This window comes from Sebastes umbrosus, chromosome 12 (assembly GCF_015220745.1).
Source record: "Sebastes umbrosus isolate fSebUmb1 chromosome 12, fSebUmb1.pri, whole genome shotgun sequence".
Classification (NCBI taxonomy): Eukaryota; Metazoa; Chordata; class Actinopteri; order Perciformes; family Sebastidae; genus Sebastes; species Sebastes umbrosus.
Genome location: NC_051280.1, coordinates 17,892,108 through 17,913,933, shown reverse-complemented (window position 1 = coordinate 17,913,933; position 21,826 = coordinate 17,892,108). Strand labels below are relative to the sequence as shown.

Below are 21,826 nucleotides of genomic sequence, written 5' to 3'. Positions count from 1 at the left end.
TACTCCAATGATGACTTCTGTTTTGTGCCACGTGTCTGGGCCACTCAATGTTCATGATGGACCTGATGAAGCACACTTTAATCACTCTTCATTTTCTGTTTAACATTTTTATAATCAAGCTTTTAAACCATATGATTATCAGCGAAATGAAAAATGTATATTCAATAACAATGTTTAATGATACTCAATGGTTTCCTTCTTCAGTTGAAAGTCCCCACCTCAGACAAGCCAGGAGTTTTTGTGAACTTCCGCAAACTGCTGCTCAACCGCTGCCAGAAAGAGTTTGAGAAGGACCAGGATGATGATGAAATCTTTGAGAAAAAGCAAAAAGAAATAGAGGCTGCCAAAGAGGTAAGAAATGTGATCTTTTACTGTCACTGTCGAAAAAGACCACAGAGTTTTTTTGTTGTTTGGACTAAACTGTATCTGCCCTCAGGGAGAGGAGCGTGAGCGCTTGAGGGTGGAGCTGCAGGATTCCAGAGACCAGGCCCACCGCCGTTCACTGGGTAACATAAAGTTCATTTGTGAGCTCTTCAAGCTGAAGATGCTGACAGAGGCCATCATACACGACTGTGTAGTGAAACTACTGAAGAAAGATAATGAAGAGTCTCTGGAGTGTCTCTGCATGCTGCTCTCCACAATTGGTAAAGACCTGGACTTTGAGAAAGCCAAGGTAAGTAAAGCATGAACACACACATTTACAAGAATTACTTTTTTTTGTAGCCATGACTCATAAAAGCCACTTTTTTCTGTGTCCCTGTCAGCCTCGCATGGATCAGTACTTCAACCAGATGGACCAGATCATCAAAGAGAGAAAGACCTCATCCAGAATCAGTTTAATGCTACAAGACGTCTTGGACCTCAGAAAGGTAAATATTAATTAATCCATAACCGGATATTGCAATAACAAGCATTTATGGTGGTGACTAAAGCTAAGAAATAATCCTGAATGAGCAAAATTGTTTTATACTGTGTGTGAAGTAATTCATGGAGATTTTGAGTCTCGTAGGAACCATGAATGTCGACAGGTGTTGGAGCAGTTACAGACTTGTTTTATAACCATCTTCCATCTCTGATCTACAGAGTAACTGGTTGCAGGATGAGGGATGGAACACGGTGCCCATCTCCAGGAACAGACCCATCGACACCACCCGCCTTAGCAAGATCACAAAGGTAACATCCTAGACTAACATGGAAGTTTTCACTACATTTATTGTCCCCAGTTTCAGGTTTTCACTCTGTTTAACTCAAGGCTTTGGCGCTTGTTATTATAGTTAAATATAGTGTTTGAAGTCTAGAAGTTTTGTTTGGGTGCACGGTAAGAAATCGCCCCAGTCTTGCACACTTATTCTGCTAAATCACAAGCCTTTAGAATTAATCTGTTTTCAGTTTAACCTGATGATTTGTGACTTGCGTAAATATGTATGTAACTTGTTTGTCAATGTGAACTGGGAAAAAAAAGTTTGGAAACTTGTGTTTGGTGGATTATTTCTCCATTGTTACAATGCTAATTGGCATTTTATTTTACATCATTGGAAAGCCTGTTTATTTACCTTCCCAATGATGTCCAACTTGTAAGGATCATGCATTTGTGGGATGAGCAGCACAGCTGATTATGTGGGTAGCGCCCAAGAAAAACTTGCCAAAATGCTCTGCCAATGGTAAACAGTGTATTCTCATAAGGCTACCAGGAAGCCTGCAATGACTGCCCTTCACCGTCAGGCCCGTTTGCGCTTGTGTCTACAACACAGACAATGGAATCTGAACATGTGGGGGAATGTCATGTTCAGTGATGAGTCCAGGTTCTGTCTGCGAAAGTTGGATGGCAGGGTCAAAGTGTGGAGAACGCTATGGGGGGGCAAAACTTGTTTTGCCTCACTGGCAAAACAAGGCTTGTCATCATTGAAGGCCATCTCAATGCAGCGAGATATCGGGATGAGATTCTGCAGCCAGTGGCGATCCCATATCTCCACAATCTGGGACCTAACTTCATCCTCCAAGATGACAACGCTCGCCTCCACAGAGCCAGGGTTATCACAGACTACCTCCACAATGTGGGAGTAGAGAGAATGGAACGGCCTGCCAAGAGTCCACACCTCAACCCAATTCAACACTTTTGGGATCAGCTTGGGCGTGCTGTATGTGTTAGAGTGACCAACACAACCACGCTGGCTGACCTGCAACGAATCCTGGTTGAGGAATGGAACGCCATCCCACAGCAACGTGTGACCAGGTTGGTGACCAGCATGAGGAGGAGGTGCCAGGCTGTTGTGGCTGCGTATGGATCTTCCTCCACTACTGAGGCTCCCGACGCTGTATTAAATGAATAAAGTGTAAAATAGCCAATATGTCTTGTTTGTTCCTTGTTACTGATAGAGAGTTCAGTCATCCAATCAACCAAACAACTCAAAACAAGAGTCAATTCCAACAGGAGAATACACTGTTTACCATTGGCAGAGCATTTTGGCAAATTTGTCTTGGGCGCTACCCACATAATCAGCTGTGCTGCTCATCCCACAAATGCATGATCCTTACAAGTTGGACATCATTGTGAAAGTAAATAAACAGGCTTTCCAACGATGTAAAATACAATGACCTTTAGCATTGTAATAGCAGAGAAATAATCGACCAAACACAAGTTTCCGAACTTTTTTTTCCCTGTTTAACTTGTGTGTTTCCCTTCAGCCTGGTTCTCTGGACTTCAACAATCAACTATTGGCTTCAGGGGTCTGGGAAATCTTGCAGATGCTGTTAGGAGCACTGGAGGACACAGAGTCACATGATTTTTCTAAAGGTTACCTGTTTCATGTACTACTGTCAGGATATAGCAACTGTTTTATAAAAATTACTTTTTTTAATCATATTTGCTCCGATCTCACCTACTTCAGCTTTAACACGATAATAACGTGTTAATGCAAATTCGTTTTAACGCCACAAATTTCTTTAACGCATTATCGCTACTTGCGATTTTTAGGTTGTACTGGGCTCAGTTTTAAAGCTAGAGTGAAGATAATGGTATCATATGAAATTGGAAAATCTAAAGAATCCATTGGTACCAACACATTGGGGAGTGGCTTTGGAGGGAGATCTGAACGGACGGACTGTCAGTGTTGATGACTTGGCGACCCTCTCACTAGATTTAGGGACTTTTGGAGATAGTGACACCACATTGTGTTGATGACGCTTGCCTTCCCATTCTTTTAGCCACCTGGGCCACGTCGCTCCCAGCAGGGTCAGAGGAAAGAGCCCTGGAAAAGCATCAGTCTCGAACAGGCCAAGACTCAAGAGCTGTTCAGGCGTCTACGCAGTATCCTCAACAAGCTGACCCCTCAGAAGTTTCAGGAGCTGATGAAACAAGTAATGGATATGACGATAGACACGGAGGAGAGGCTGAAGGGTGCCATTGACCTCATCTTTGAGAAGGCCATCTTCGAGCCTAAATTCTCTGTGGCCTATGCCAACATGTGCCGCTGCCTTATGGGGGTAAGTCTTGTGATTTTATCCTGATCTTATCATTTACTCCAATGATGACTTCTGTTTTGTGCCACGTGTCTGGGCCACTCAATGTTCATGATGGACCTGATGAAGCACACTTTAATCACTCTTCATTTTCTGTTTAACAGTTTTATAATCAAGCTTTTAACCCATATGATTATCAGCGAGATGAAAAATTTATATTTAATAAAAATGTTTAATGATACTCAATGGTTTCCTCCTTCAGTTGAAAGTCCACACCTCAGACAAGCCAGAAGTTACCGTGAACTTCCGCAAACTTCTGCTCAACCGCTGCCATAAAGAGTTTGAGAGGGGCCAGGATGATGATGAAATCTTTGAGAAAAAGCAAAAAGAATTAGAGGCTGCCAAAGAAGTAAGAAATGTGATCTTTTACTGTCACCACCATAGTGTTGTCTCCACTTCCTCCTACTGTACCGAAGAGGGAAGAATTAAAGAAACAAAACTGGTGCTTCTTTGACAACAGCTGCTAGATGGCACTGTGGTAGAAAGAGGCGTCTATAAATCAGAGGATTTTTTTTTTATTTAGTTAAATCAACTTCGCAGTACGAACACTTAAATAGCCCTTATTTAAATCATTATGTCTTAAAGTTTTAAAATAGACCAATTGCCAAATTCAGAGTTATTTTCCTCAGCATAATTAATGTGCATCAGACCCACAAGACTGCACCGCCCTGCATGCTCATATGACACATCCAGTTCGGCCAGCTTCCTGCTAGCTGTATGCGGCTGTAATAATGCATATATTGGCAGTAATTCATCACTTTCATTATCTTATAATTCACCCATAGGCTGTATGCTGTAAACCTGTATCGTGGTGGATGTGTTAGTATTATTAGTTTATTGTGCTAGTAGCATGACATTAACAGAATTTGATCCATCCCAGCTGATATTAGGCGAAGGCAGGGTACACCCTGGACAGATCGCCAGACTATCACAGGGCTGACACATAGAGACAGACAACCATTCATGCTCACATTCACACCTACGGACAATTTAGAGTCAACAATTAACCTAACCTGCATGTCTTTGGACTGAACCCGGAGAAAACCCACACTAACACGGGGAGAACATACAAACTCCACACAGAAGGGCCCCAAGCCGGGTTTGAACCACAGAATTTAATGTACAGGCTATTTACTAACATAGGGCAAAAGCACAGGGCACAACCTCTTATGCATCCATGGTCTGTGGTCTATTGTACATCAATTTTGGAGGTCCTTGACATGAAAAAGATTGAGATCGCTCTCAAAACCTGTTTTAGACTAAACTGATGATTTTACCCCCTCTAATCACAAACCCCCACTTTTATCTGCCCTCAGGGAGAGGAGTGTGAGCGCTTGAGGGTGGAGCTGCAGGATTCCAGAGACCAGGCCCACCGCCGTTCACTGGGTAACATAAAGTTCATTGGCGAGCTCTTCAAGCTGAAGATGCTGACAGAGGCCATCATGCACGACTGTGTAGTGAAACTACTGAAGAATCATAATGAAGAGTCTCTGGAGTGTGTCTGCATGCTGCTCTCCACAATTGGTAAAGACCTGGACTTTGAGAAGGCCAAGGTAAGTAAAGCATGAACACACAAACATTTACACACTTTTTTGTAGCTATGACTCATGAAAAACACTTTTTTCTGTGTCCGTCAGCCTCGTATGGATCAGTATTTCAACCAGATGGACCTGATCATCAAAGAGAGAAAGACCTCGTCAAAAATTCGCTTCAAGCTGCAAGACATCTTGGACCTCAGAAAGGTAAATATTAATTAATCCATACCGGGATATTGCAATAACAAGCATTTATTGTGGGGACTAAAGCTAAGAAATATTTATTTTTTTATTTTTATTTTTTTTATACTTCAACAAACTTTATTTACAATATATACATACAGTATGTGTATTTTAAGCCTGTTTAAGGATGGTTTTTTTTTCATTTTATTGCAAGATAAAAAAAAAAACACTACACTAACAGAACAACAAGAGGACAACAAGAAAAGCAAATACAGGCCAGTTAACAAAATTTTTGTCAGGGGATGAGAGAACAATATGATGTTGGTGAGTGTGGGTGTGTTCCAGACAGTCAGTCTGGGGTGGAGTTCATAGGGTGGGTGGATGTATGGAGAGAAAGAAGAGCATACAGCATACATTTTATCATATATAGGGCTGTCCCGAATACCATTTTTTGGTCTTTGAAGCTTCGGTGAGAAATATTCGAAGCTATTCAAAGCTTCGGGACAGTGCAGCTGCCACACTACTGTACACACCTCTACATATAACAAACAACGATATATGTCGGAGAATAACTAAGAGTAATTAATGTTGAATAATGATGTGGGATTATTCCTTGTTTCGTGGGCTATTATGGGATTTATACATGATTATTACATACTTGTATATATATATATATAAAAAAAACAAAGCATTCGATTAGTGATTTGGAGATCGAAGCTTCACTTTGACCGTTGCCATAGTAATCGAAGCATTCAAAGCATTCGGGTCAGCCCTAATTATATAATATTAATAACAATACTAATAGTGTACGTGAAATGCTAATACTAGTCGTTCCTTTGCCACCACCAAAGCTACTACCAATAACATTAATAATAACAGCACTACAGGGCTCTAAACCAGTGGTAATCAACCTTTTTCATGTCAAGGACTCCTAAATTGATACACATTAGGTCACAGACCCCAATTTGATAAGATTTTGGTTGTCAGATATGATAATGAACAGAATTCTATAGTTGTCAACTAAAGTTGAGGAAATAACCGCGGAGGAAGTGATCAGAATAGTTACTATTATGACTCTTACTCACATTGGGCTCACTTCTATAGTGAATTAAATAGTGAAAATAAACTATTACCCATTTTTCTGGGGACCCCCTGGAACTCCCTCAAAGACCCCTCGGGGTCCCCAGAACCCCTAGTTGAGAACCACTGCTCTAGACTAACTTTTCCACTGGTAGCAACTGAGAAAGTTGGTCGCACCCCTTTTTTGGTACGGCATGGTATTAACCAGTGGTGGAAAGTAACTAAGTACATTTACTCAAGTACTGTACTGTGGTACAATTTTGATGCTTCTTTCTACTGTGATGGATAGGTCTAGCTTCCATTTTATTGATGGCATGGGTAGTGTTTTGTCAGACTGTGAAAGGTCAAGGTCACTGTGACCTCACGTCCTTCCCATTCTCGTGAATGTGATATCTCAGGAACGCCTTGAGGGAATTTCTTCAAATTTGGCACAAACGTCAACTTGGACTCAAGGATGAACTGATTCGATTTTGGAGGTCAAAGGACAAGGTCACTGTGAAATGATGACATTTTGTGCAGACATGGTGTAAACTGCAACTTGACTGGTTGGCGGAGGCATACAACAGCAAGGCGGTAATTGTAGTTTTCCTTAGTTAGTGTGTCTATTTGGTCCTGACTGAATTCCAGGCCGTGGCGCAGTGTCTGAAATTCCTTGTGTAGAACTTCAATGAGTCCTGAAGGTTTATTTTCAATGGCGATAATTATGTGGCTTACCTCTGTGCAGCATGGTGGTTTCAGAGAAGTGGGTGGTGTACCTGTGCTGGAGAGTGAATCCGGACGGGATCCCTTGCTGTATGGAGTGGAGTTATTTTTTGTGCCGTCTGTATTGTCCTTCATGCAGAGTCGGTTGAAACACCTGTCGATGTATTCTTCCAGATGGTCCAGGACAATTGATGTTGTAGTCTGGTTTTCGGTTGGAAAGGAAAGAAAAGGTGAAAGGAAAAAAGTTTTTCATGTCAGAGGAGAGATGTTTGTTTGGATCAGTAGTTGAGCAGCTGGAAGCCACCGTCTTGGATCTCTCACCGTCTCGTGAGAGTTACCTTCACAGTGGCATCACTGCTAAGAAATATTCCTGAATGAGCAGATTTTTTTTTATACTGTGTGTGAAGTAATCCACAGGGATTATGAGTCGCATGTGAACCATGAATATAGACATTAACAACAAGTGCTGGAAAAGTTACAGACTGTTTTTATAACCATCGTCCATCTCTGATCTACAGAATAACTGGGTGCCTCATAGAGAAGACCAGGTTCCTAAAACAATCGAACAGATCCACAAGGAGGCAGAGTGTGCTCAAGTTGCTGAGGATGAAGACGACAACAAGTTTGTGACTGAGCAGGTGTTTGTCATGAGTATCTATTATATACTGTAGAAATAAAGATAATTGCTGACACAAATGCAGTCCTCATGCCAATACCAATGTACCCCTCGTGCCCTGTGTTGTGTTTTGGTTGTTTAAAAAAATAAAGAATTCAAAGCAAACAACTTATAAGAGGGTCTTAATTTTTCTTTGTTTGTTATGTAATTTAGAAAGTGGAGTTCACCACAGGAGAGGAGACGGAGTCAAAGGAAGTGGATGAGAAGAAGGTTCTCACTGGAGAGGAGCTCAGCAAACAGCTGGACAGACTCATCCAGGACAAAGCCAACAACGAGCGCATCAGAGACTGGGCTGAGGTGAGTTAAACGTACTGGTGATGTAGCTCATGTTTTACTTAAGACTTTAATATTCCATGTGTTATTCAATATAAAAGTTGCATGAGTCATTTATGTTTCCTCTGTTCAACTTTCTTTTTTCAGGCTAACTTGGACGAGCAGCAAACTGCTTCCAACCAGTTCGTACGAGCACTGATGACGTCATTGTGTCAGTCTGCCATCATAGGTAAGTATTATGGATGTTATTAATTTACCGTTTAAGCATTTTAACCGATTAACGCTATCGGTTAAATGGTTAAACGAAATGTTAATAATTAATTCAAAAGCTGAACGGCTCAGAGGAGCGGCTCGTCACTTTAAGGAGAAAAGCTGGTCCACCTTAACAGCCCAACTTAAGAGGCGGACACTGACACTTGTTAAAGTTTCTCCACGCTGACAGACTTTGTGTGGCGGCGGTGAGCACGAAGCCACCGGCAATGCTACAGCTACTAACGTAGCACAAATACACACTGTTTGTCGGACACTCGCTAAAGTTATGCCGGGCAGACACACAGCTGACAACCTGCTAAACTAAACTAAATGTGCAGTGGAGACTTTTACTGGGAAAGGTGCTGCATGTCCGCGACACTACATGCAGCACTGTGGCTGCTACAGTAACTCTCCTGAGGGTGAACTGGGGACTCAGTTGTCAGTTGTGCTCATACACTGCAGCTGGCGCACCGCTGCATGCGAGGCACAAATCTTGTCGGTTAACGGCTATTAATCGGTTAACGAGGGTCGTTTATCGGTTAAGAACATTTTTCAAAATTAGCATCCCTTGTAAGTATTAAAAAGTAACGGCTCTGTTTTGGGCTAAAATGATCCTATGTCTTTGTCTGTTAGACACCACTGTTAGTCTTTCCATCTCACAGCGGTGGCATGAATTCCCCATGTTTAAAATGTTTCAGTATTACTGATATATAAATGTTCTGATTGTTGAAACACAAATCACAATATGTGATTTAGTTTAGCAGCCCTGTAAAGTAAACATTTTTCATGGCATACAAGAAGTTTTATCTCCATTGATGAGTTTGTCTCTCCTTGTTTCAGGTGACAACCCGTACAGGGTGGATGCACGGCAGATCGGCCAGAGAGCCAGACTGCTGCATATATACCTGTCTGATGAGCAGAAGGAGCTGCAGGCCCTCTACGCCCTCCAGGCTCTGATTGTGCACATGGATCAGCCACCGAGTGAGTATTCATCCACCTGTAGTGTCATCAGTAACAAATACCAAACTGTAGCCCTGTAAAAAAAATATGCTTAAGTTGTTTGAGCTCATACCTTTCAGGTTTTGACTGTTATTGAGGTTAATTCAATATGCAAATATTGCCATTATTGAGCCCATAGTTTGAGGTGGTATTAAAAATGTTAATTAATTGAATGAATTGACCCTTAGCTAAGTCCCGCCCCTCAAATGCAGACTGGCCAATCATAGCGTAGCTTCGGCCAGCTGTGACCAGGATCCGACAACTATACGGCTCTGCTCCATTGACTCTCGTGCAATCTTTTCAGATTTTCTTCATTTGCAGGCTGGTTTTGTGGATTTCGAGCTAGTCGTGGTTAAATGTTGTATAATAGTGATACTCGTTACCCGAAAAGGTTGGAAGGAGATATACGTTTCTAAAATATTACATTCAGATTCAGACAACTTTATTCATCCCAGAAGGGCAATTCGGTTTTACAATCTACCCAGACAATATACAAACTCTCAAACTCACAGACAGCAGCAGTCACCAGTATATCGGAGACAATAGATAAGTGAATAAATAAATAACTCAGTCTATGGGCAGAAATGCACACTGGCACCTCGTGTGGCCCCGTGCATACCGACTCACACGAGGACCAGGCGAAGAATAAAAAATCACATAGTCATAGAATAAACAAATAATAAAAACACTCTATACATTGCACTTACATTACTACATTCAATGAATGTATAGGCTTACCAGCCATGTGAAGAAAACAAAACGTAAAGCGACTAATGTGGTTTAAGAACAAAATAAGGCATTCATTCAGAAAGGCTACTATCAACATTTAGCAGCCTGATAGCAGAAGGAATGAAGGACTCAAAGTAGCGTTTTGTTTTCCTAGTGGGCGCTTTGTAGCACCCGCCTGAGGGCAATAAAGTGAATTCACCGGACAGGACGTGATCGGATTGGCTAATAATTCCCTCCATCAAGGCCGAAGGCATAGGAAGGAGGTTATGTTTTCACCGGCGTTGGTTTGTTGATTTGTTGGTTTGTTGGTTTGTTGATTTTGTCCATTTAGACGATTACTCCAAGAGGGGTGGGGTGTGGCACAATGAACAATCCATTCGATTTTGGTGGCGATCCGGATCATGATCCGACTTCAGGAATTTTTTTAATAACTCCGCTCAGCCTGTGCATTAACACCACAGGCTTTGCGACGTACATGAGACCTACCTTGGCGGAGGTCTGCGCTCTCCGAGTGCACTTCTATTTTTTTTTGCTTTCTGGACTACATGTTTCTCCCAGAGGGAGCACAAGTCTCTCTGCTGGACTCCGATTATCTTGGAGCAGACCTTAATGATACAATTGAGACTATTCCTGTCATTCACAGACAACCCATTAAACCAACAAATAAAGGAAAAAGTTAAAAGACTTTCAATAAATGACTGATAAAAAATGCTTAAGATAGTGTTACAGACTTTAAATGAGTTAAGCTTCCGCAGCAGGTGTATTCTTTGTTGGCCAGGTCACATTGAACTTCAGTTGGGAGTCAAACAAGATTCCCAGATACTCCCAGATGTCATGTATAGTGCTAGTTTTCGGTTTATCGTTATCTTTCCTGAAATCAATTATCAGTTCCTTAGTTTTTGCCACATTCACCTGTCGCTGATGACACAAAATGAGGATTGATATGTGTCTGAAGTCTCAATTTACTCCTCACTAAAGAGTTAACTCGAGTGTTTGTGATGGTTTGTGCTGATTCCTATATTGAGTTCTGTAGGTGGGAAAGTGACTTCAGAGAGAGGAAAAGATGTGATTTAAGTTTAAGCAGCTCAGTTTGGACGTGATCTTTGACAGATTGTCTGATGACCTCTCTGAATGCTGACACTTGGTACTAATTGGTATTTGACCAGTGTAGCTGCCTTTTGTAATTGTGATTAACTGTAGTCCATTTCTCAATTAAAAGTGCAAAATAATGGGACGTGACGAGGGAAGAGTCTAAATTTTATGATGCTGATGAAACAGGACAATTAATACCAACACGCAGCACAAACTAAACAGTAAACGGCTTATATTTATGCAGGAGGTTGTATTGTGTCATCTTTTTTTCTCCCTTGCAGCCAACTGTTTTTCTTTACCAATGCTAGATCAGTATTGACCTCTGTATCCTGTCTCTGCAGACCTGCTGCAGATGTTCTTTGACATCTTGTACGACGAAGACGTTATTAAAGAGGAGGCCTTCCACGAATGGGAAGCCAGCAGAGACCCTGCGGAGCAAAAAGGCAAAGGTGTGGCCAAGAGATCAGTCACCGCCTTCTTCACCTGGCTCCGTGAGGCTGAGGAGGATGAGGAGTCTGACTAGGAATAAAAGACTAAACTGAAAGTTGCCGCCCCCTTTTGGCAAGGCAGGGGCTCTGCAGGCGGCTGCAAAGAGTCGCAGAAAATATTGCCAGAGAGGCAGACTCAAATCAATCCTCAATGAGGGTAAATCTTTATTATTTTTTCTTTTCTTTGAGGGAAACAATCATATCTCTCTACCCTCCCTCTCTTGCGTCCTCATTACAGAAATGGCAGTTGTCCAGATGCAGATTTATTAAATATATATATATATATATATATATATATATATATATTGCTTTCTTTATTTAAGCAGTTATTGCTTGGAACCAGAAAATATTCAGCATTTTTGCTTGAGAAATTACATAAATATCAAAATAGTGTATTGATTAATCAGCTCATCATTTCAGCATTAATATTTTGTCTGGTGTTCCAGATACAGTCAGCACTGTTATGTTGCTGATAATGTTTACTTATTGGTGATTGGTGATTATTAGGGGTACTTTTTTTTGAGTGTTTGTATATAAAAATGAACACAAACCAACAGACAGTGAATGTGGGGCTTGTTGGTAATCTTTTTGTTAAATAACACTCCGAACTTGTGCTCAATTTTGGCGAAGGGGTCCGTTGACCTCTGACCTCAAGATATGTGAATGCAAATGGGTTCTATGGGTACCCACGAGTCTCCCCTTTACAGACATGCCCACTTTATGATAATCACATGCAGTTTGGAGCAAGTCATAGTGAAGTCAGCGCACTGACACACTGACAGCTGTTGTTGCCTGTTGGGCTGCAGTTTGCCATGTTATGATTTGAGCATACTTTTTATGTTAAATGCAGTACCTGTGAGGGTTCATGGACAATATTTGTTATGGTTTTGTGTTGTTAATTCATTTCCAATAATGAATATATACACATTTACATAAAGCAGCATATTTGTCCACTCCCATGTTGATAAGAGTATTAAATACTTGACAAATCTCCCTTTAAAGCAGCAGTGGGTAGAATTGGAGCAAATATGATTAAAAAATATATATTTTTATAAAACTGTCTCTACATCCTGACAGTAGTACATGAGACAGGTAATCTGAAAAAAAGTCATGTGCCTCTGTGTCCTCTGGTGTCCTCCGGTGCTCCAAATGGCATCTGCAAGATTTCCCACACCTGAGGGAAACAACCAATCAGAGCCGAGCTGGAGCCTGCCGTCTCTGAGCAGCTGTCAATCACTCGCGGACTCCGATCAAACGGTCAAACTAGGTTAATTTAATACCTATTTTTTTTTTTAATTTTAAAAAACATTTTTTAAATTTAATTTTTTTTATTTTTATTTTAAAACTTTTTTTTTTTTTTTTTTAATTTTAAAACATTTTTTTTTTTTTTAAATTTAAATTTTTTCAAAAAGAAATTTGTATAAATTAAATTTGTATAAATACTGACCCGCATGCGTCCTGTTGAGTGTGTTTACCAAATGACTGCGCTACACTAGACTATATATATATTTATATGGTTTAAAAAGAAGCAAAAACATCTGCGGTTCCTGTATCTTGATCTTGGCTGCATGAGGAGGAGGAGGAGGAGATAGGATGTGACACCGCCTTGCGTTTGATGACGCTTGCCATCGGGAGACATTTGGACAGCCTATGTTGTAACCCAAATACCGAGGAGCAACAAATGTGCGTCTGCGCTGGAGGAGACCCTAATGCTGCTGGAGGAGTTAGGGAGATGTTTCCGCCGACTGAGTGGCTTTAATGATCCGCTGCAGAGCCTTCTTGCTGCGGTATCATCTGTTGAGCGGATTGGAGACAATTAAGCGCATTATGATGAGTCCGACTTACAGGTAGGTACCGAGAGAGAGGAGAGAGACTGGGGGTCATTACAGGCATCGTTAGAGCTGTGAGGGTGCGTATGCAGAGAGGAGAGCTCTTGGCATCTCTGTGGTGTTTATCCGATGCAGGTATATGGAGCTATTGGTATGCAGATGGAGACTTCAGAGGTTGCCTGGTAACTGCATCCTTGCCTTTCGTGCGTTATTTTCCCCATAATTGTAGGCTGCAGGCCTGCACCCATCTCCATCTCCATCAATGGCGGGGTGATGTTATTATTATTCAGCCGTCAGCGTGTCGCTTTCTGTTGCTTGAATTTCCTGAGAAAAAAGAAAAAGAAAAACATCTGCAGCAGCTCCCTCCATTCATGCCAGATACAAGATGTTTGGCTGCAGTCAACCCGATCCCACTTGTTTGTCCTATATAAGTCATTGTTAGACATTTTTAGTCATGTTCATACACACTGCAGCTCTGCAGGGGGGTGGACAGAATAATAAAAACACCTCATGAAAAAAAAGGACTTTAAAGGGACTGTTTGTAAGAATCAGAAATGCTTGTTAACAGCGACACCTGTGGCCGTTAAGTCAACGAAAGCGTCGGGCTCACAATATCACTATATTTCAGCTGCTTGGCAGTAATGTTAGCTGACCTGACGAAGGTCTCTCCATGAATCACTGCTGATCCTAGTGTTGGCTTTTCCTGCTTCAGCCTCCTGACCGCGGCCGCAGGGAGACACCGGCACCCGGTCGTAGACGATAACGCTTCTCGCTGCGGAGCCCCGTCACTTCACAAGACACGAGAAACCTCTGTTGGTCTGGAGGAGCTGCAGCAGTTATTTCTGCACAAACGTCCACTAGATACATTCACTAGATATTCTCAGAGGTAAACTAACTCTTCTGTAGTGTGGAGTGTGCGCGCATGCACGTAAGAGTGGAGTGCAAGAACGCGCGCGGTGTGTGAGTGAAGGCAGAGGAGCAGAGTACAGCAGAGACTCCGGCCCTGGAGACCAAAGCTACAGTATCCCTCGCGTCTTCTTGTCGTGATTGGGGGGCTGGAGCAGGAAGAGTTGACACTGTTTTGCAAGACGGGCTTCACTAGATATAACTTTGCGGTTTTGGTGCTTCTGTGTAGTTTGTGTTGGAGTCTGAGTCTGAACAGCGTAGCCACACGCGAGCGCGCATGGGAAACCGACCCGGTAGATTTATACGTGTACAAAGTTACAAACAATCCCTTTAAGCATCACAATTGCCAGCGCTGCTACACATGTTGATGTTGAGGATGAATGGCAATTAGCAGCATTTTGTCAGCTGGCAATCAGCATGTTGAAGTGGGAGTTTTTTTAAAAGCAAAGCAACACCCAGCACACCTGCACACATAATGTGCAGGTGTGCTGGGTTTTTAAAAAAAAAAAAAAAAAAAGAGAAAAAGGGCAAGTATCAGAAGGAAACAGTCTCAAAACATTCAACTGATGATTATTTTCATTATTTATTCTCCTGTCAGTTATTCCTCGATAAGTCATAAAGTTAATCTATAAAGGTTAGAAAATAGTGAAAATAGCCATTTTTTTGTTCAAACAACAGTCAAAGATATTCAGTTTACAATGATAGATAACACAAAAAGCAGACATTTGCGAAGCTGGAACCAGTGAATTAATTGTTTAAACCATTTATCAAAATAGTAATAATACATTTTATTTATATAGTATAGTTTCATAGAGCTCAAAGACACTTTACACTGGTTAAAATCATCATGTAAAACAACACAGTAAACACAACACACTATAAATATACAACACAAATTGTAGTTGATAAAGATTTTCATCAGTTGACTAACATTTCCTATAGGCCTATTTGTAATTAATCTTGTGATCGAGATATACTTAAGACAAGTATAATTAAGTATTCTTGTTTTATAGGCTTACAGAAAAGAATACTTGGTTTGTAGTTGTGCTTACTTTTTGATAGAGTAGCCTATTAAAGTGTGTGAGACATCCATGGTGATGAAATCTGTGCGTCTGACTGTGTTCCAATCCCCATACTACCATACTATGTAGTATGCCAGAAAAAGATTTAGTATGTCCCAATACATAGTATGTCAAATGCAGAATGACAAAAATGCCAGGATGTCCTCCTACAGTATTCAAGCCAGCATGTTTTCCCAGCTATTTTGACCCACAATCCTCTGCTCAGCAGATATATGAGCAAAAGGGTGAAAGTTCAAGGCGCAATGTTGACGAAGTAATATGCCCCAGATATATGCATAATGCATACAACTGTAGATACTTTGTAAGGGCAGCTGCAGTATGTACTAAAGGTATGCGATTTGGAACGTAGCCTGAGTCTCCCCATGCTGAACAAGTGTGTGTTTATCGGCGTTGAGCATGAGTGACGTCTGCGGTGTGTTTTGCAGCTGAAGCTCACCTCTGAGGAGTGTTGAACGTCACCCGGGCTTCATATCACTGCCTCCCAGCTCCCTACCTGCCTGTGTGCCTCTGACACACATTTACTGTCACTTTTGTCACTTTAGCGTAAGCCTTTAAACACAGTCAGGAGCCTCTTCTCCCTTAGCTGCTTTGGGAGCCGATCTGCTTAAAGGGATGTCTGTCAAGTTGTGCACATGCTCAGAGTTCATGCAACATGTTTCCTGCTTGTTGAAACACTCACCTGCCCTAAAAACAGGACCCATTCCCAGCAGCTCCAGCAGATTTAGCTGACCCACCAGACCTGCTGGGTGCAGCCAAGTGTGTATTTGTTTTGGACGTGGTGTAAGTTGGGTAGCAGTATGACTTTTAATAGGGATCAGCAGCTTTGGGGTGAGATGGCCTGGCTGGAGCTGCTTACCGGAGCTGGTCACGCGCCATATGTCTGTAGACTGTCACCACTGGCCTCAACCCCAACCATTCTAACCGGTTTGACTGCGGCTTACTGTGGCTTTAACATCTGTGCAGTTAATGTAGGGCATAGCTGTTTGCTTGTCTGCCTTGTGGTTTAAACCAGTAAACCCAAGCTGTGTGACTTTTAGTTGTGTTGGTTCGCTGCGCTTGTGACATCGTCTCTGCATGTCCACGATGAGGCTTAGATCCAGGCGCAGAGAATGGAGGGAGAGGCAAAGAGAGGAAGAGGTAGGGAAAGTGTTTTTCTAAAGCAGTTTGGGATGAAGCGTTTATTTTGGCACGGAAGCCACAGCCGTGTGTTTGTCAGTATGTTTGTCCTGTGATTCATGTTTGGATTTGAGCTTTTCATTGAGATGCTATTAGAATGTTTCTCCCAGCGTAAATATTGGCAAAGTAAACATTTACTGTTTTGTGGAATACTGAAAGTGCTGGATGTGACACACAAATGTGGACAAAACACATTGTTTGCTGCTTTTCATGCATTGGTGCAAAACAAGGAGGTTTACTCAAATCGAATCTGTCTTGCAGGTGAAATTTGAGGAGAGTGAAATGATTCCAAAGTCAGGAAAATCTCCAGCAGACTCGAGGAAAAGTGTTGGCATCCAGGAGTTTGCAGCATATGCCAGATCCTCCTTAAATGGTAATAACCTTTTGTACTTTTTGTGTTTTTAAAGCTCTTATTGATAACAATTTTATGTTGACAAATATAAAAAAAAATATACATCCACAGAGCTTTTATAAAGGTGCCAGATAAAAGTTTGGCTTTTCCTAAAAAAAAGTTATTATGATTGTGAATTAATCATTTAAAATGTTGTCCAAAATGAATGTTTAATTTATTTCTATGGAAGATATCTGACCACTTCTAACAAGGCTTGTGAGCCAATATTATAACAACGTTGGTATCGCGTAGTATCACATGGTATCTCTGTGTCGTCAGCGATCAAGTTGCCAGTTAGTGCGGAAAAAACTGAGTTTGATGGTAAGTGCCTGGCAACCACTTGATGTAAAGTAAATGCAATGGAACATGGGAGGGTGAATGCGAAATCTAGTGGCTGAATGATATCAATGTTATCAATAGCACCTTTAAATTCTGATTATGTCTTGACCTCCACCTCTCTGTGTGCAGGTATCTCTCAGGCAGTGAAGGACCATGTGACGAAGCCCACCTCCCTGGCTCAGGGCCGGGTCGCCCACCTCATTGAGTGGAAAGGTTGGCCCAAACCTGCAGACCCGCCGCCAGCCGCCCACTTCAGCTCCTACTGCCATCTGACTGAAGGAGAGAAGGAAGCCCGGTTTGCTGCAGGTATTAATTGCTGGGACCTTTTTGTATCCAGCTTTCACTGTGTAACTAGCTGTTACTGTCTGCTTTTACGGGCACGTGCATCCTCTTACTTAGCTTGGTTTAGCTCCAGCATCATCTCCTGGCAGGCGCCCACCTTCTGTCATGCACCTAATCCCCTAAAAGTCCTGTATGTCAGCGGTCCGCTCCGCCCACCACGCTGTCTCTTGGGTGACGGCTTGTCTTGGCAGCAGATGGTGGCCTATTAGACACTCTCCCAGAACACTTCACTGCCCACCAATGGTACAACAGCTCCTGTTGTTTGGCTGTGACTCATCCTCTCTGGCGCCGGTGACATCGGCGTGGTTTGATCAAGAGAGAGAGAGAGTTGAGGGAAGGAAGGTGCATTCATAGTGACTGTACATCATGTACATCATAAAGTCTTTTTTCTTAACACTTTGATCAATGCTCCAAAATAAGGTCACTTTTCAGAAAAGCTTGTGACAAGAGCTGAAACAATTAGTCAACTTATCGATTATTAGATGGAAAAGATATTAAGTTGATTATTTTAATAATCAATTAATCGTTTGAGTCATTTTTCTTTTTTTGTTGTTGAATACTTTATTTTAAAGTTTTCAAATATGCGAGAACAGTACAACATATTCCCACTAAAAACTCAATAATATAATACAATACACAGGAAGCAGAAAACAATGAGGTAAAAAAAAAATGTTTTTATTAATAATAATAATAATAATAATAATAATAATAATACCAGTAATATAAATAAATAACAATAATAAATATATATATTCTTTTTAACTTTATGTTTAGCTATTTATTTATTTCTAATTGATTTATTATTATTATTATTATTATTATTATTATATAGACTGCCATATGTTCAATTTGAGGGAAGGTTCTGTGATGTATGTACAATGATTTAAATGTATAACATCAATAAATATATGTTTTTCATATTAACAACAGTAATAATGATAATATAAATATTGATAAATACAAAATAATAAAACATAAAATATAAAATATATATATTTTTTTTAAATAATAAAAAAAATATGAAAATAATAAAAAATAGTTTGAGTCACTTTTCAAGCAAAAAACAAAATTAGTCATTTGAAGATGTAACCCTCGGCTCCGGGAAATTGTGATGGGCGTTTTGTTTTATAGATAACACTATTATCAAGCAAATACTCTGCAGATTATAAAGCTCTACTTTTGGCTTAGTCTGACATAAACTTTTTCCTAACACAGATTGAGATATTAAAAACAATGTCATACATACATAAAATATTCAGTAAAAACCAGCAATATGGAAACAACTGAACTTCTAAAAAAGACAGGGGTGCATTATTATTCCAACCTTTAATATAGATATTGATGTAGTGACAAAAACACTCCCCTCAGTGATCGTCTTTAACAAGTCACACGACAAATCTGAGGCATCAAGAGATGATTAGCAGGATACAAAAGCAAAAGCTTTTTTTCAGACTTTCCTTAAATCCTTTCTATTTTTTTTAAATGTTTCCATCAAATAAATCAAGAAAAGAAAATCACCCGTGGGTGTAACTGGTCAAAGGTAGACACACACAACTATTCTTTCATTTGAAGGGCTCATTCATTTATCGGGCCTGTGTTCCTGCTAGGAGTGGCTGAGCAGTTCGCCATCGCCGAGGCTAAGCTGCGTGCCTGGGCGTCTATAGATGACGACGACGAGGACGACTCCAACGATGAGGACTCCCACACCAACGAGCAGACTCAAACCGTCTCCAGTCAGAGCGCAGGTACACGCAGTCGCCGCAATTTTGTTCATTTCATCACTTCATAACTGCATCATCACTGACAAAACGCCTCATCTTCCCATCCCCTCCCCTCCATTACCCATCCATCTCCAGGTGTTCTGACTTTCTGCTCCTCCCTCAGACGCCGCCACGTCCGGTCCTATCAGTGGAGCGCCATGCCAGCCTGAGGTTGAAGGCGGCGAGGCACCGCCTTCCGATAGCCCCCTGTGCTCCAGCAGCAACAGCGGCAGCGGCAGTCTGCTCTGTGGTAGGCCTGCGTCTCACAATGACCCACATTCATCCCAGACCAATTCACCTTCTTTACCCAGCGACTGCATGAGTCCCTTCCTGGAAGAGGATGAGAGGCTGGATGGTCACGAGGAGGAGCAGCCGCCTCTTTTGCAGGAGCAACACAGCGAGGTCTGCGTCCACCACAAGCCCGAGTGGAGGCCCCGGGCCAGGAGCAGCAGGTTCGACTCCTGCTACTCCACCTCTCACTCCGAGTCTCCCGGAGAGGAGGAAGAGGAGGACGAGGAGGAGGAAGGCAGCGTGTTTCACGAGTTCAGAGCGTGGCATTCCAGCCGGAGGAGCTTCTTCTCCGACCGGGCCTCCTCCGGAGTGGCGTCCTTCGACGAAGAGGAGGAGAGGGATGAAGTAGAGGAGAAGAAAGAGGATTTGATGTGATGTGTTGTCCATCTTTATGTCTCTTTGAGTCTGTGTGGATATGACATAATCTATTCTGCTTTCACTGTTTACCTCCCACCGCCTCCTCCTCCGCCTCCCTCCCCAGATCATCTCCTCTCCACTCGCTGCCTTCTGTCCTCTCATCCTCCAGGCCTTTCATGTACTGATCTCGCTCCACCGTTTATCTGTTGTAAACAGTATAACACAGTGTATTGGAGAGTTCAACCAGAATGTAAAGCTGTTGTTCAAACTGAGTTTTGTACATTTTTGTGACGTGTTGCATTGGTTTTTCTATGGATATTTTGTAGTGTTGTTTTTTTTTCTGGGTCATGCTGTGTCATGTGGGTCGGGCTATGTTTGATACTGAATGTCTGAATGTCCTGCTTATAATATAAATATGATTTTTTTTGAAAGAAGTCTTTTTTTTTCTCCACAAACACAAACTGAACATACTTCTCTTGTTTTTTAATTTAATCATTCACTCATGTACAAAAACAATTTCATGTTCTCTGAAAAATAACAATGGCTGTTGGATTTCAAATGCATAATTCTCCTATGTACAACAGCATGTACGTATAGATCTCATCCGTGTATTTTCATATGTACAAAGCATATACAGGCCAGTGCCATATAAAGGGAGATACTACAGACTTATTGCTTAACTAGATACGCTGCAAATTAGCTTATACACTCTCTACATTTAACTCCTTATATCTTATATGGCGAGCACTAATTCACATTCTATATGCAAACGAAAAGTTAATAAATCGTTGCACAAATGTTTACACGGACAAAAAATGAGTAGGTGTGCTGCAATGGTATCACATAAGATTGAAACATGGCTCAAAAATGCAACACCGTGAAGCTAAAACATCCATTTGAGGGTTCGTAACAAGGACTCACACACACACTTTTTCTCTACAACATCGCCGTAGGTATCACACTGTGCTTCATAGAGTAGTTACATCTCTCAACATTGCATTAGAGGCCAGGCTGGATTAAATGTACTCTGTCATAAGAGAGACGTGTCACATATCACGGTGTTAATATCTACATGTGTGCGTATAAGTGTGTTTGTGTGCTCTGTACAACACCCAGCATCTTCCTCTCACTCCGAGCTCAAGTGTTGTTCCTTTATCGTGCCAGAAACGTGTTAAACACACAATAGCAGAAAACGCGGAGGCAGTTCAAGTGACAAGACTGACATTTCCCTTATTGAATCAGCCCCTTTAAAGCCAAACAAGGCTATATGTGCAGTAAATTATACTCATGATAATTACAATGTGCCTCACCATCTTTTGGAGCCCTGTACTAAGCTTGGCGGACCTTTGGAAGCTGCCTTTAAACAGTAGATCCCAGCTGATTTGGGGATTTCGGGGGCTGATATGGACACCAATATTTGGTAGTAAAATGTAAATAATGATATGTGTTGTAAACAATGGAGTCTGGACAAACTAATGATGCCACTGTTGCTATTAAACCATCTTTTACTGCATTATTACTGTAAATGTATTGCTTATCAGCCAACATATAACCACTATATCTTAATATTATTAGCCACTACTTCTGGACCTCGGAAGTATTAGTCCAGTGCTAGTGAATAAGTAGTAGTTTGACTTCATACCATCATGTGCTCGTTAGAATAATTGTTCTTCTGTGCTTTCTTTTATTGTTCCCACTCCGTTATTTGTGTGCGATTTTTTTTCCCTTCTTGTAATGTGATTGAAGTTTACAGGATGTTATTTTGGCATGAAGACTCAAAGTATGTTTAAAGGTTCAGTGTGTAGGATCTGGCGGCATCTAGTGG

At 41.4% G+C, this 21,826-nt stretch overlaps 2 protein-coding genes and 2 non-coding genes across 5 annotated transcripts in view; all 4 read left to right on the top strand.

Annotated features, from left to right (window-relative positions):
- The window catches only part of LOC119499009 (eukaryotic translation initiation factor 4 gamma 1-like), a 42,965-nt gene extending 31,368 nt beyond the window's left edge, over positions 1–11,597 (top strand). Inside the window, exons 3-10 of the mRNA XM_037788190.1 lie at positions 205–351; positions 4,836–5,072; positions 5,157–5,261; positions 7,538–7,657; positions 7,849–7,992; positions 8,116–8,197; positions 9,061–9,201; positions 11,382–11,597. Of these exons, the coding sequence (XP_037644118.1) occupies positions 205–351; positions 4,836–5,072; positions 5,157–5,261; positions 7,538–7,657; positions 7,849–7,992; positions 8,116–8,197; positions 9,061–9,201; positions 11,382–11,563 (1,158 nt within the window). The 3' untranslated portion in view covers positions 11,564–11,597. The remainder of the gene's footprint in view (positions 1–204; positions 352–4,835; positions 5,073–5,156; positions 5,262–7,537; positions 7,658–7,848; positions 7,993–8,115; positions 8,198–9,060; positions 9,202–11,381) is intronic.
- On the top strand, positions 3–71 carry LOC119499490. Its single transcript, XR_005209413.1, has one exon. It is a non-coding gene; the product is annotated as a small nucleolar RNA SNORD66 (small nucleolar RNA).
- On the top strand, positions 3,520–3,588 carry LOC119499489. Its single transcript, XR_005209412.1, has one exon. It is a non-coding gene; the product is annotated as a small nucleolar RNA SNORD66 (small nucleolar RNA).
- Positions 11,556–20,432, top strand: fam131a (family with sequence similarity 131 member A). Of its 2 annotated transcripts, none has more exons than XM_037788203.1 (5): positions 11,556–11,685; positions 16,783–16,894; positions 17,381–17,557; positions 19,201–19,338; positions 19,478–20,432. In XM_037788203.1, the coding sequence occupies exons 1-5, from the start codon at positions 11,680–11,682 to the stop codon at positions 20,017–20,019; spliced, it is 975 nt and encodes a 324-aa protein (XP_037644131.1). In that variant the 5' UTR covers positions 11,556–11,679; the 3' UTR covers positions 20,020–20,432. The 2 variants fall into 2 exon arrangements, with proteins under 2 accessions (XP_037644131.1, XP_037644132.1); XM_037788204.1 differs by lacking the exon at positions 11,556–11,685 and adding an exon at positions 13,078–13,375.
- The last annotated feature ends 1,394 nt before the right edge of the window (positions 20,433–21,826 follow it).

Coding starts and splice junctions, on each gene's coding strand:
- fam131a (XM_037788203.1), top strand. Junction 16,895..17,380: donor TGCCAGATCCTCCTTAAATG/GTAATAACCTTT, acceptor CTCTGTGTGCAG/GTATCTCTCAGGCAGTGAAG. Junction 17,558..19,200: donor GGAAGCCCGGTTTGCTGCAG/GTATTAATTGCT, acceptor TGTTCCTGCTAG/GAGTGGCTGAGCAGTTCGCC.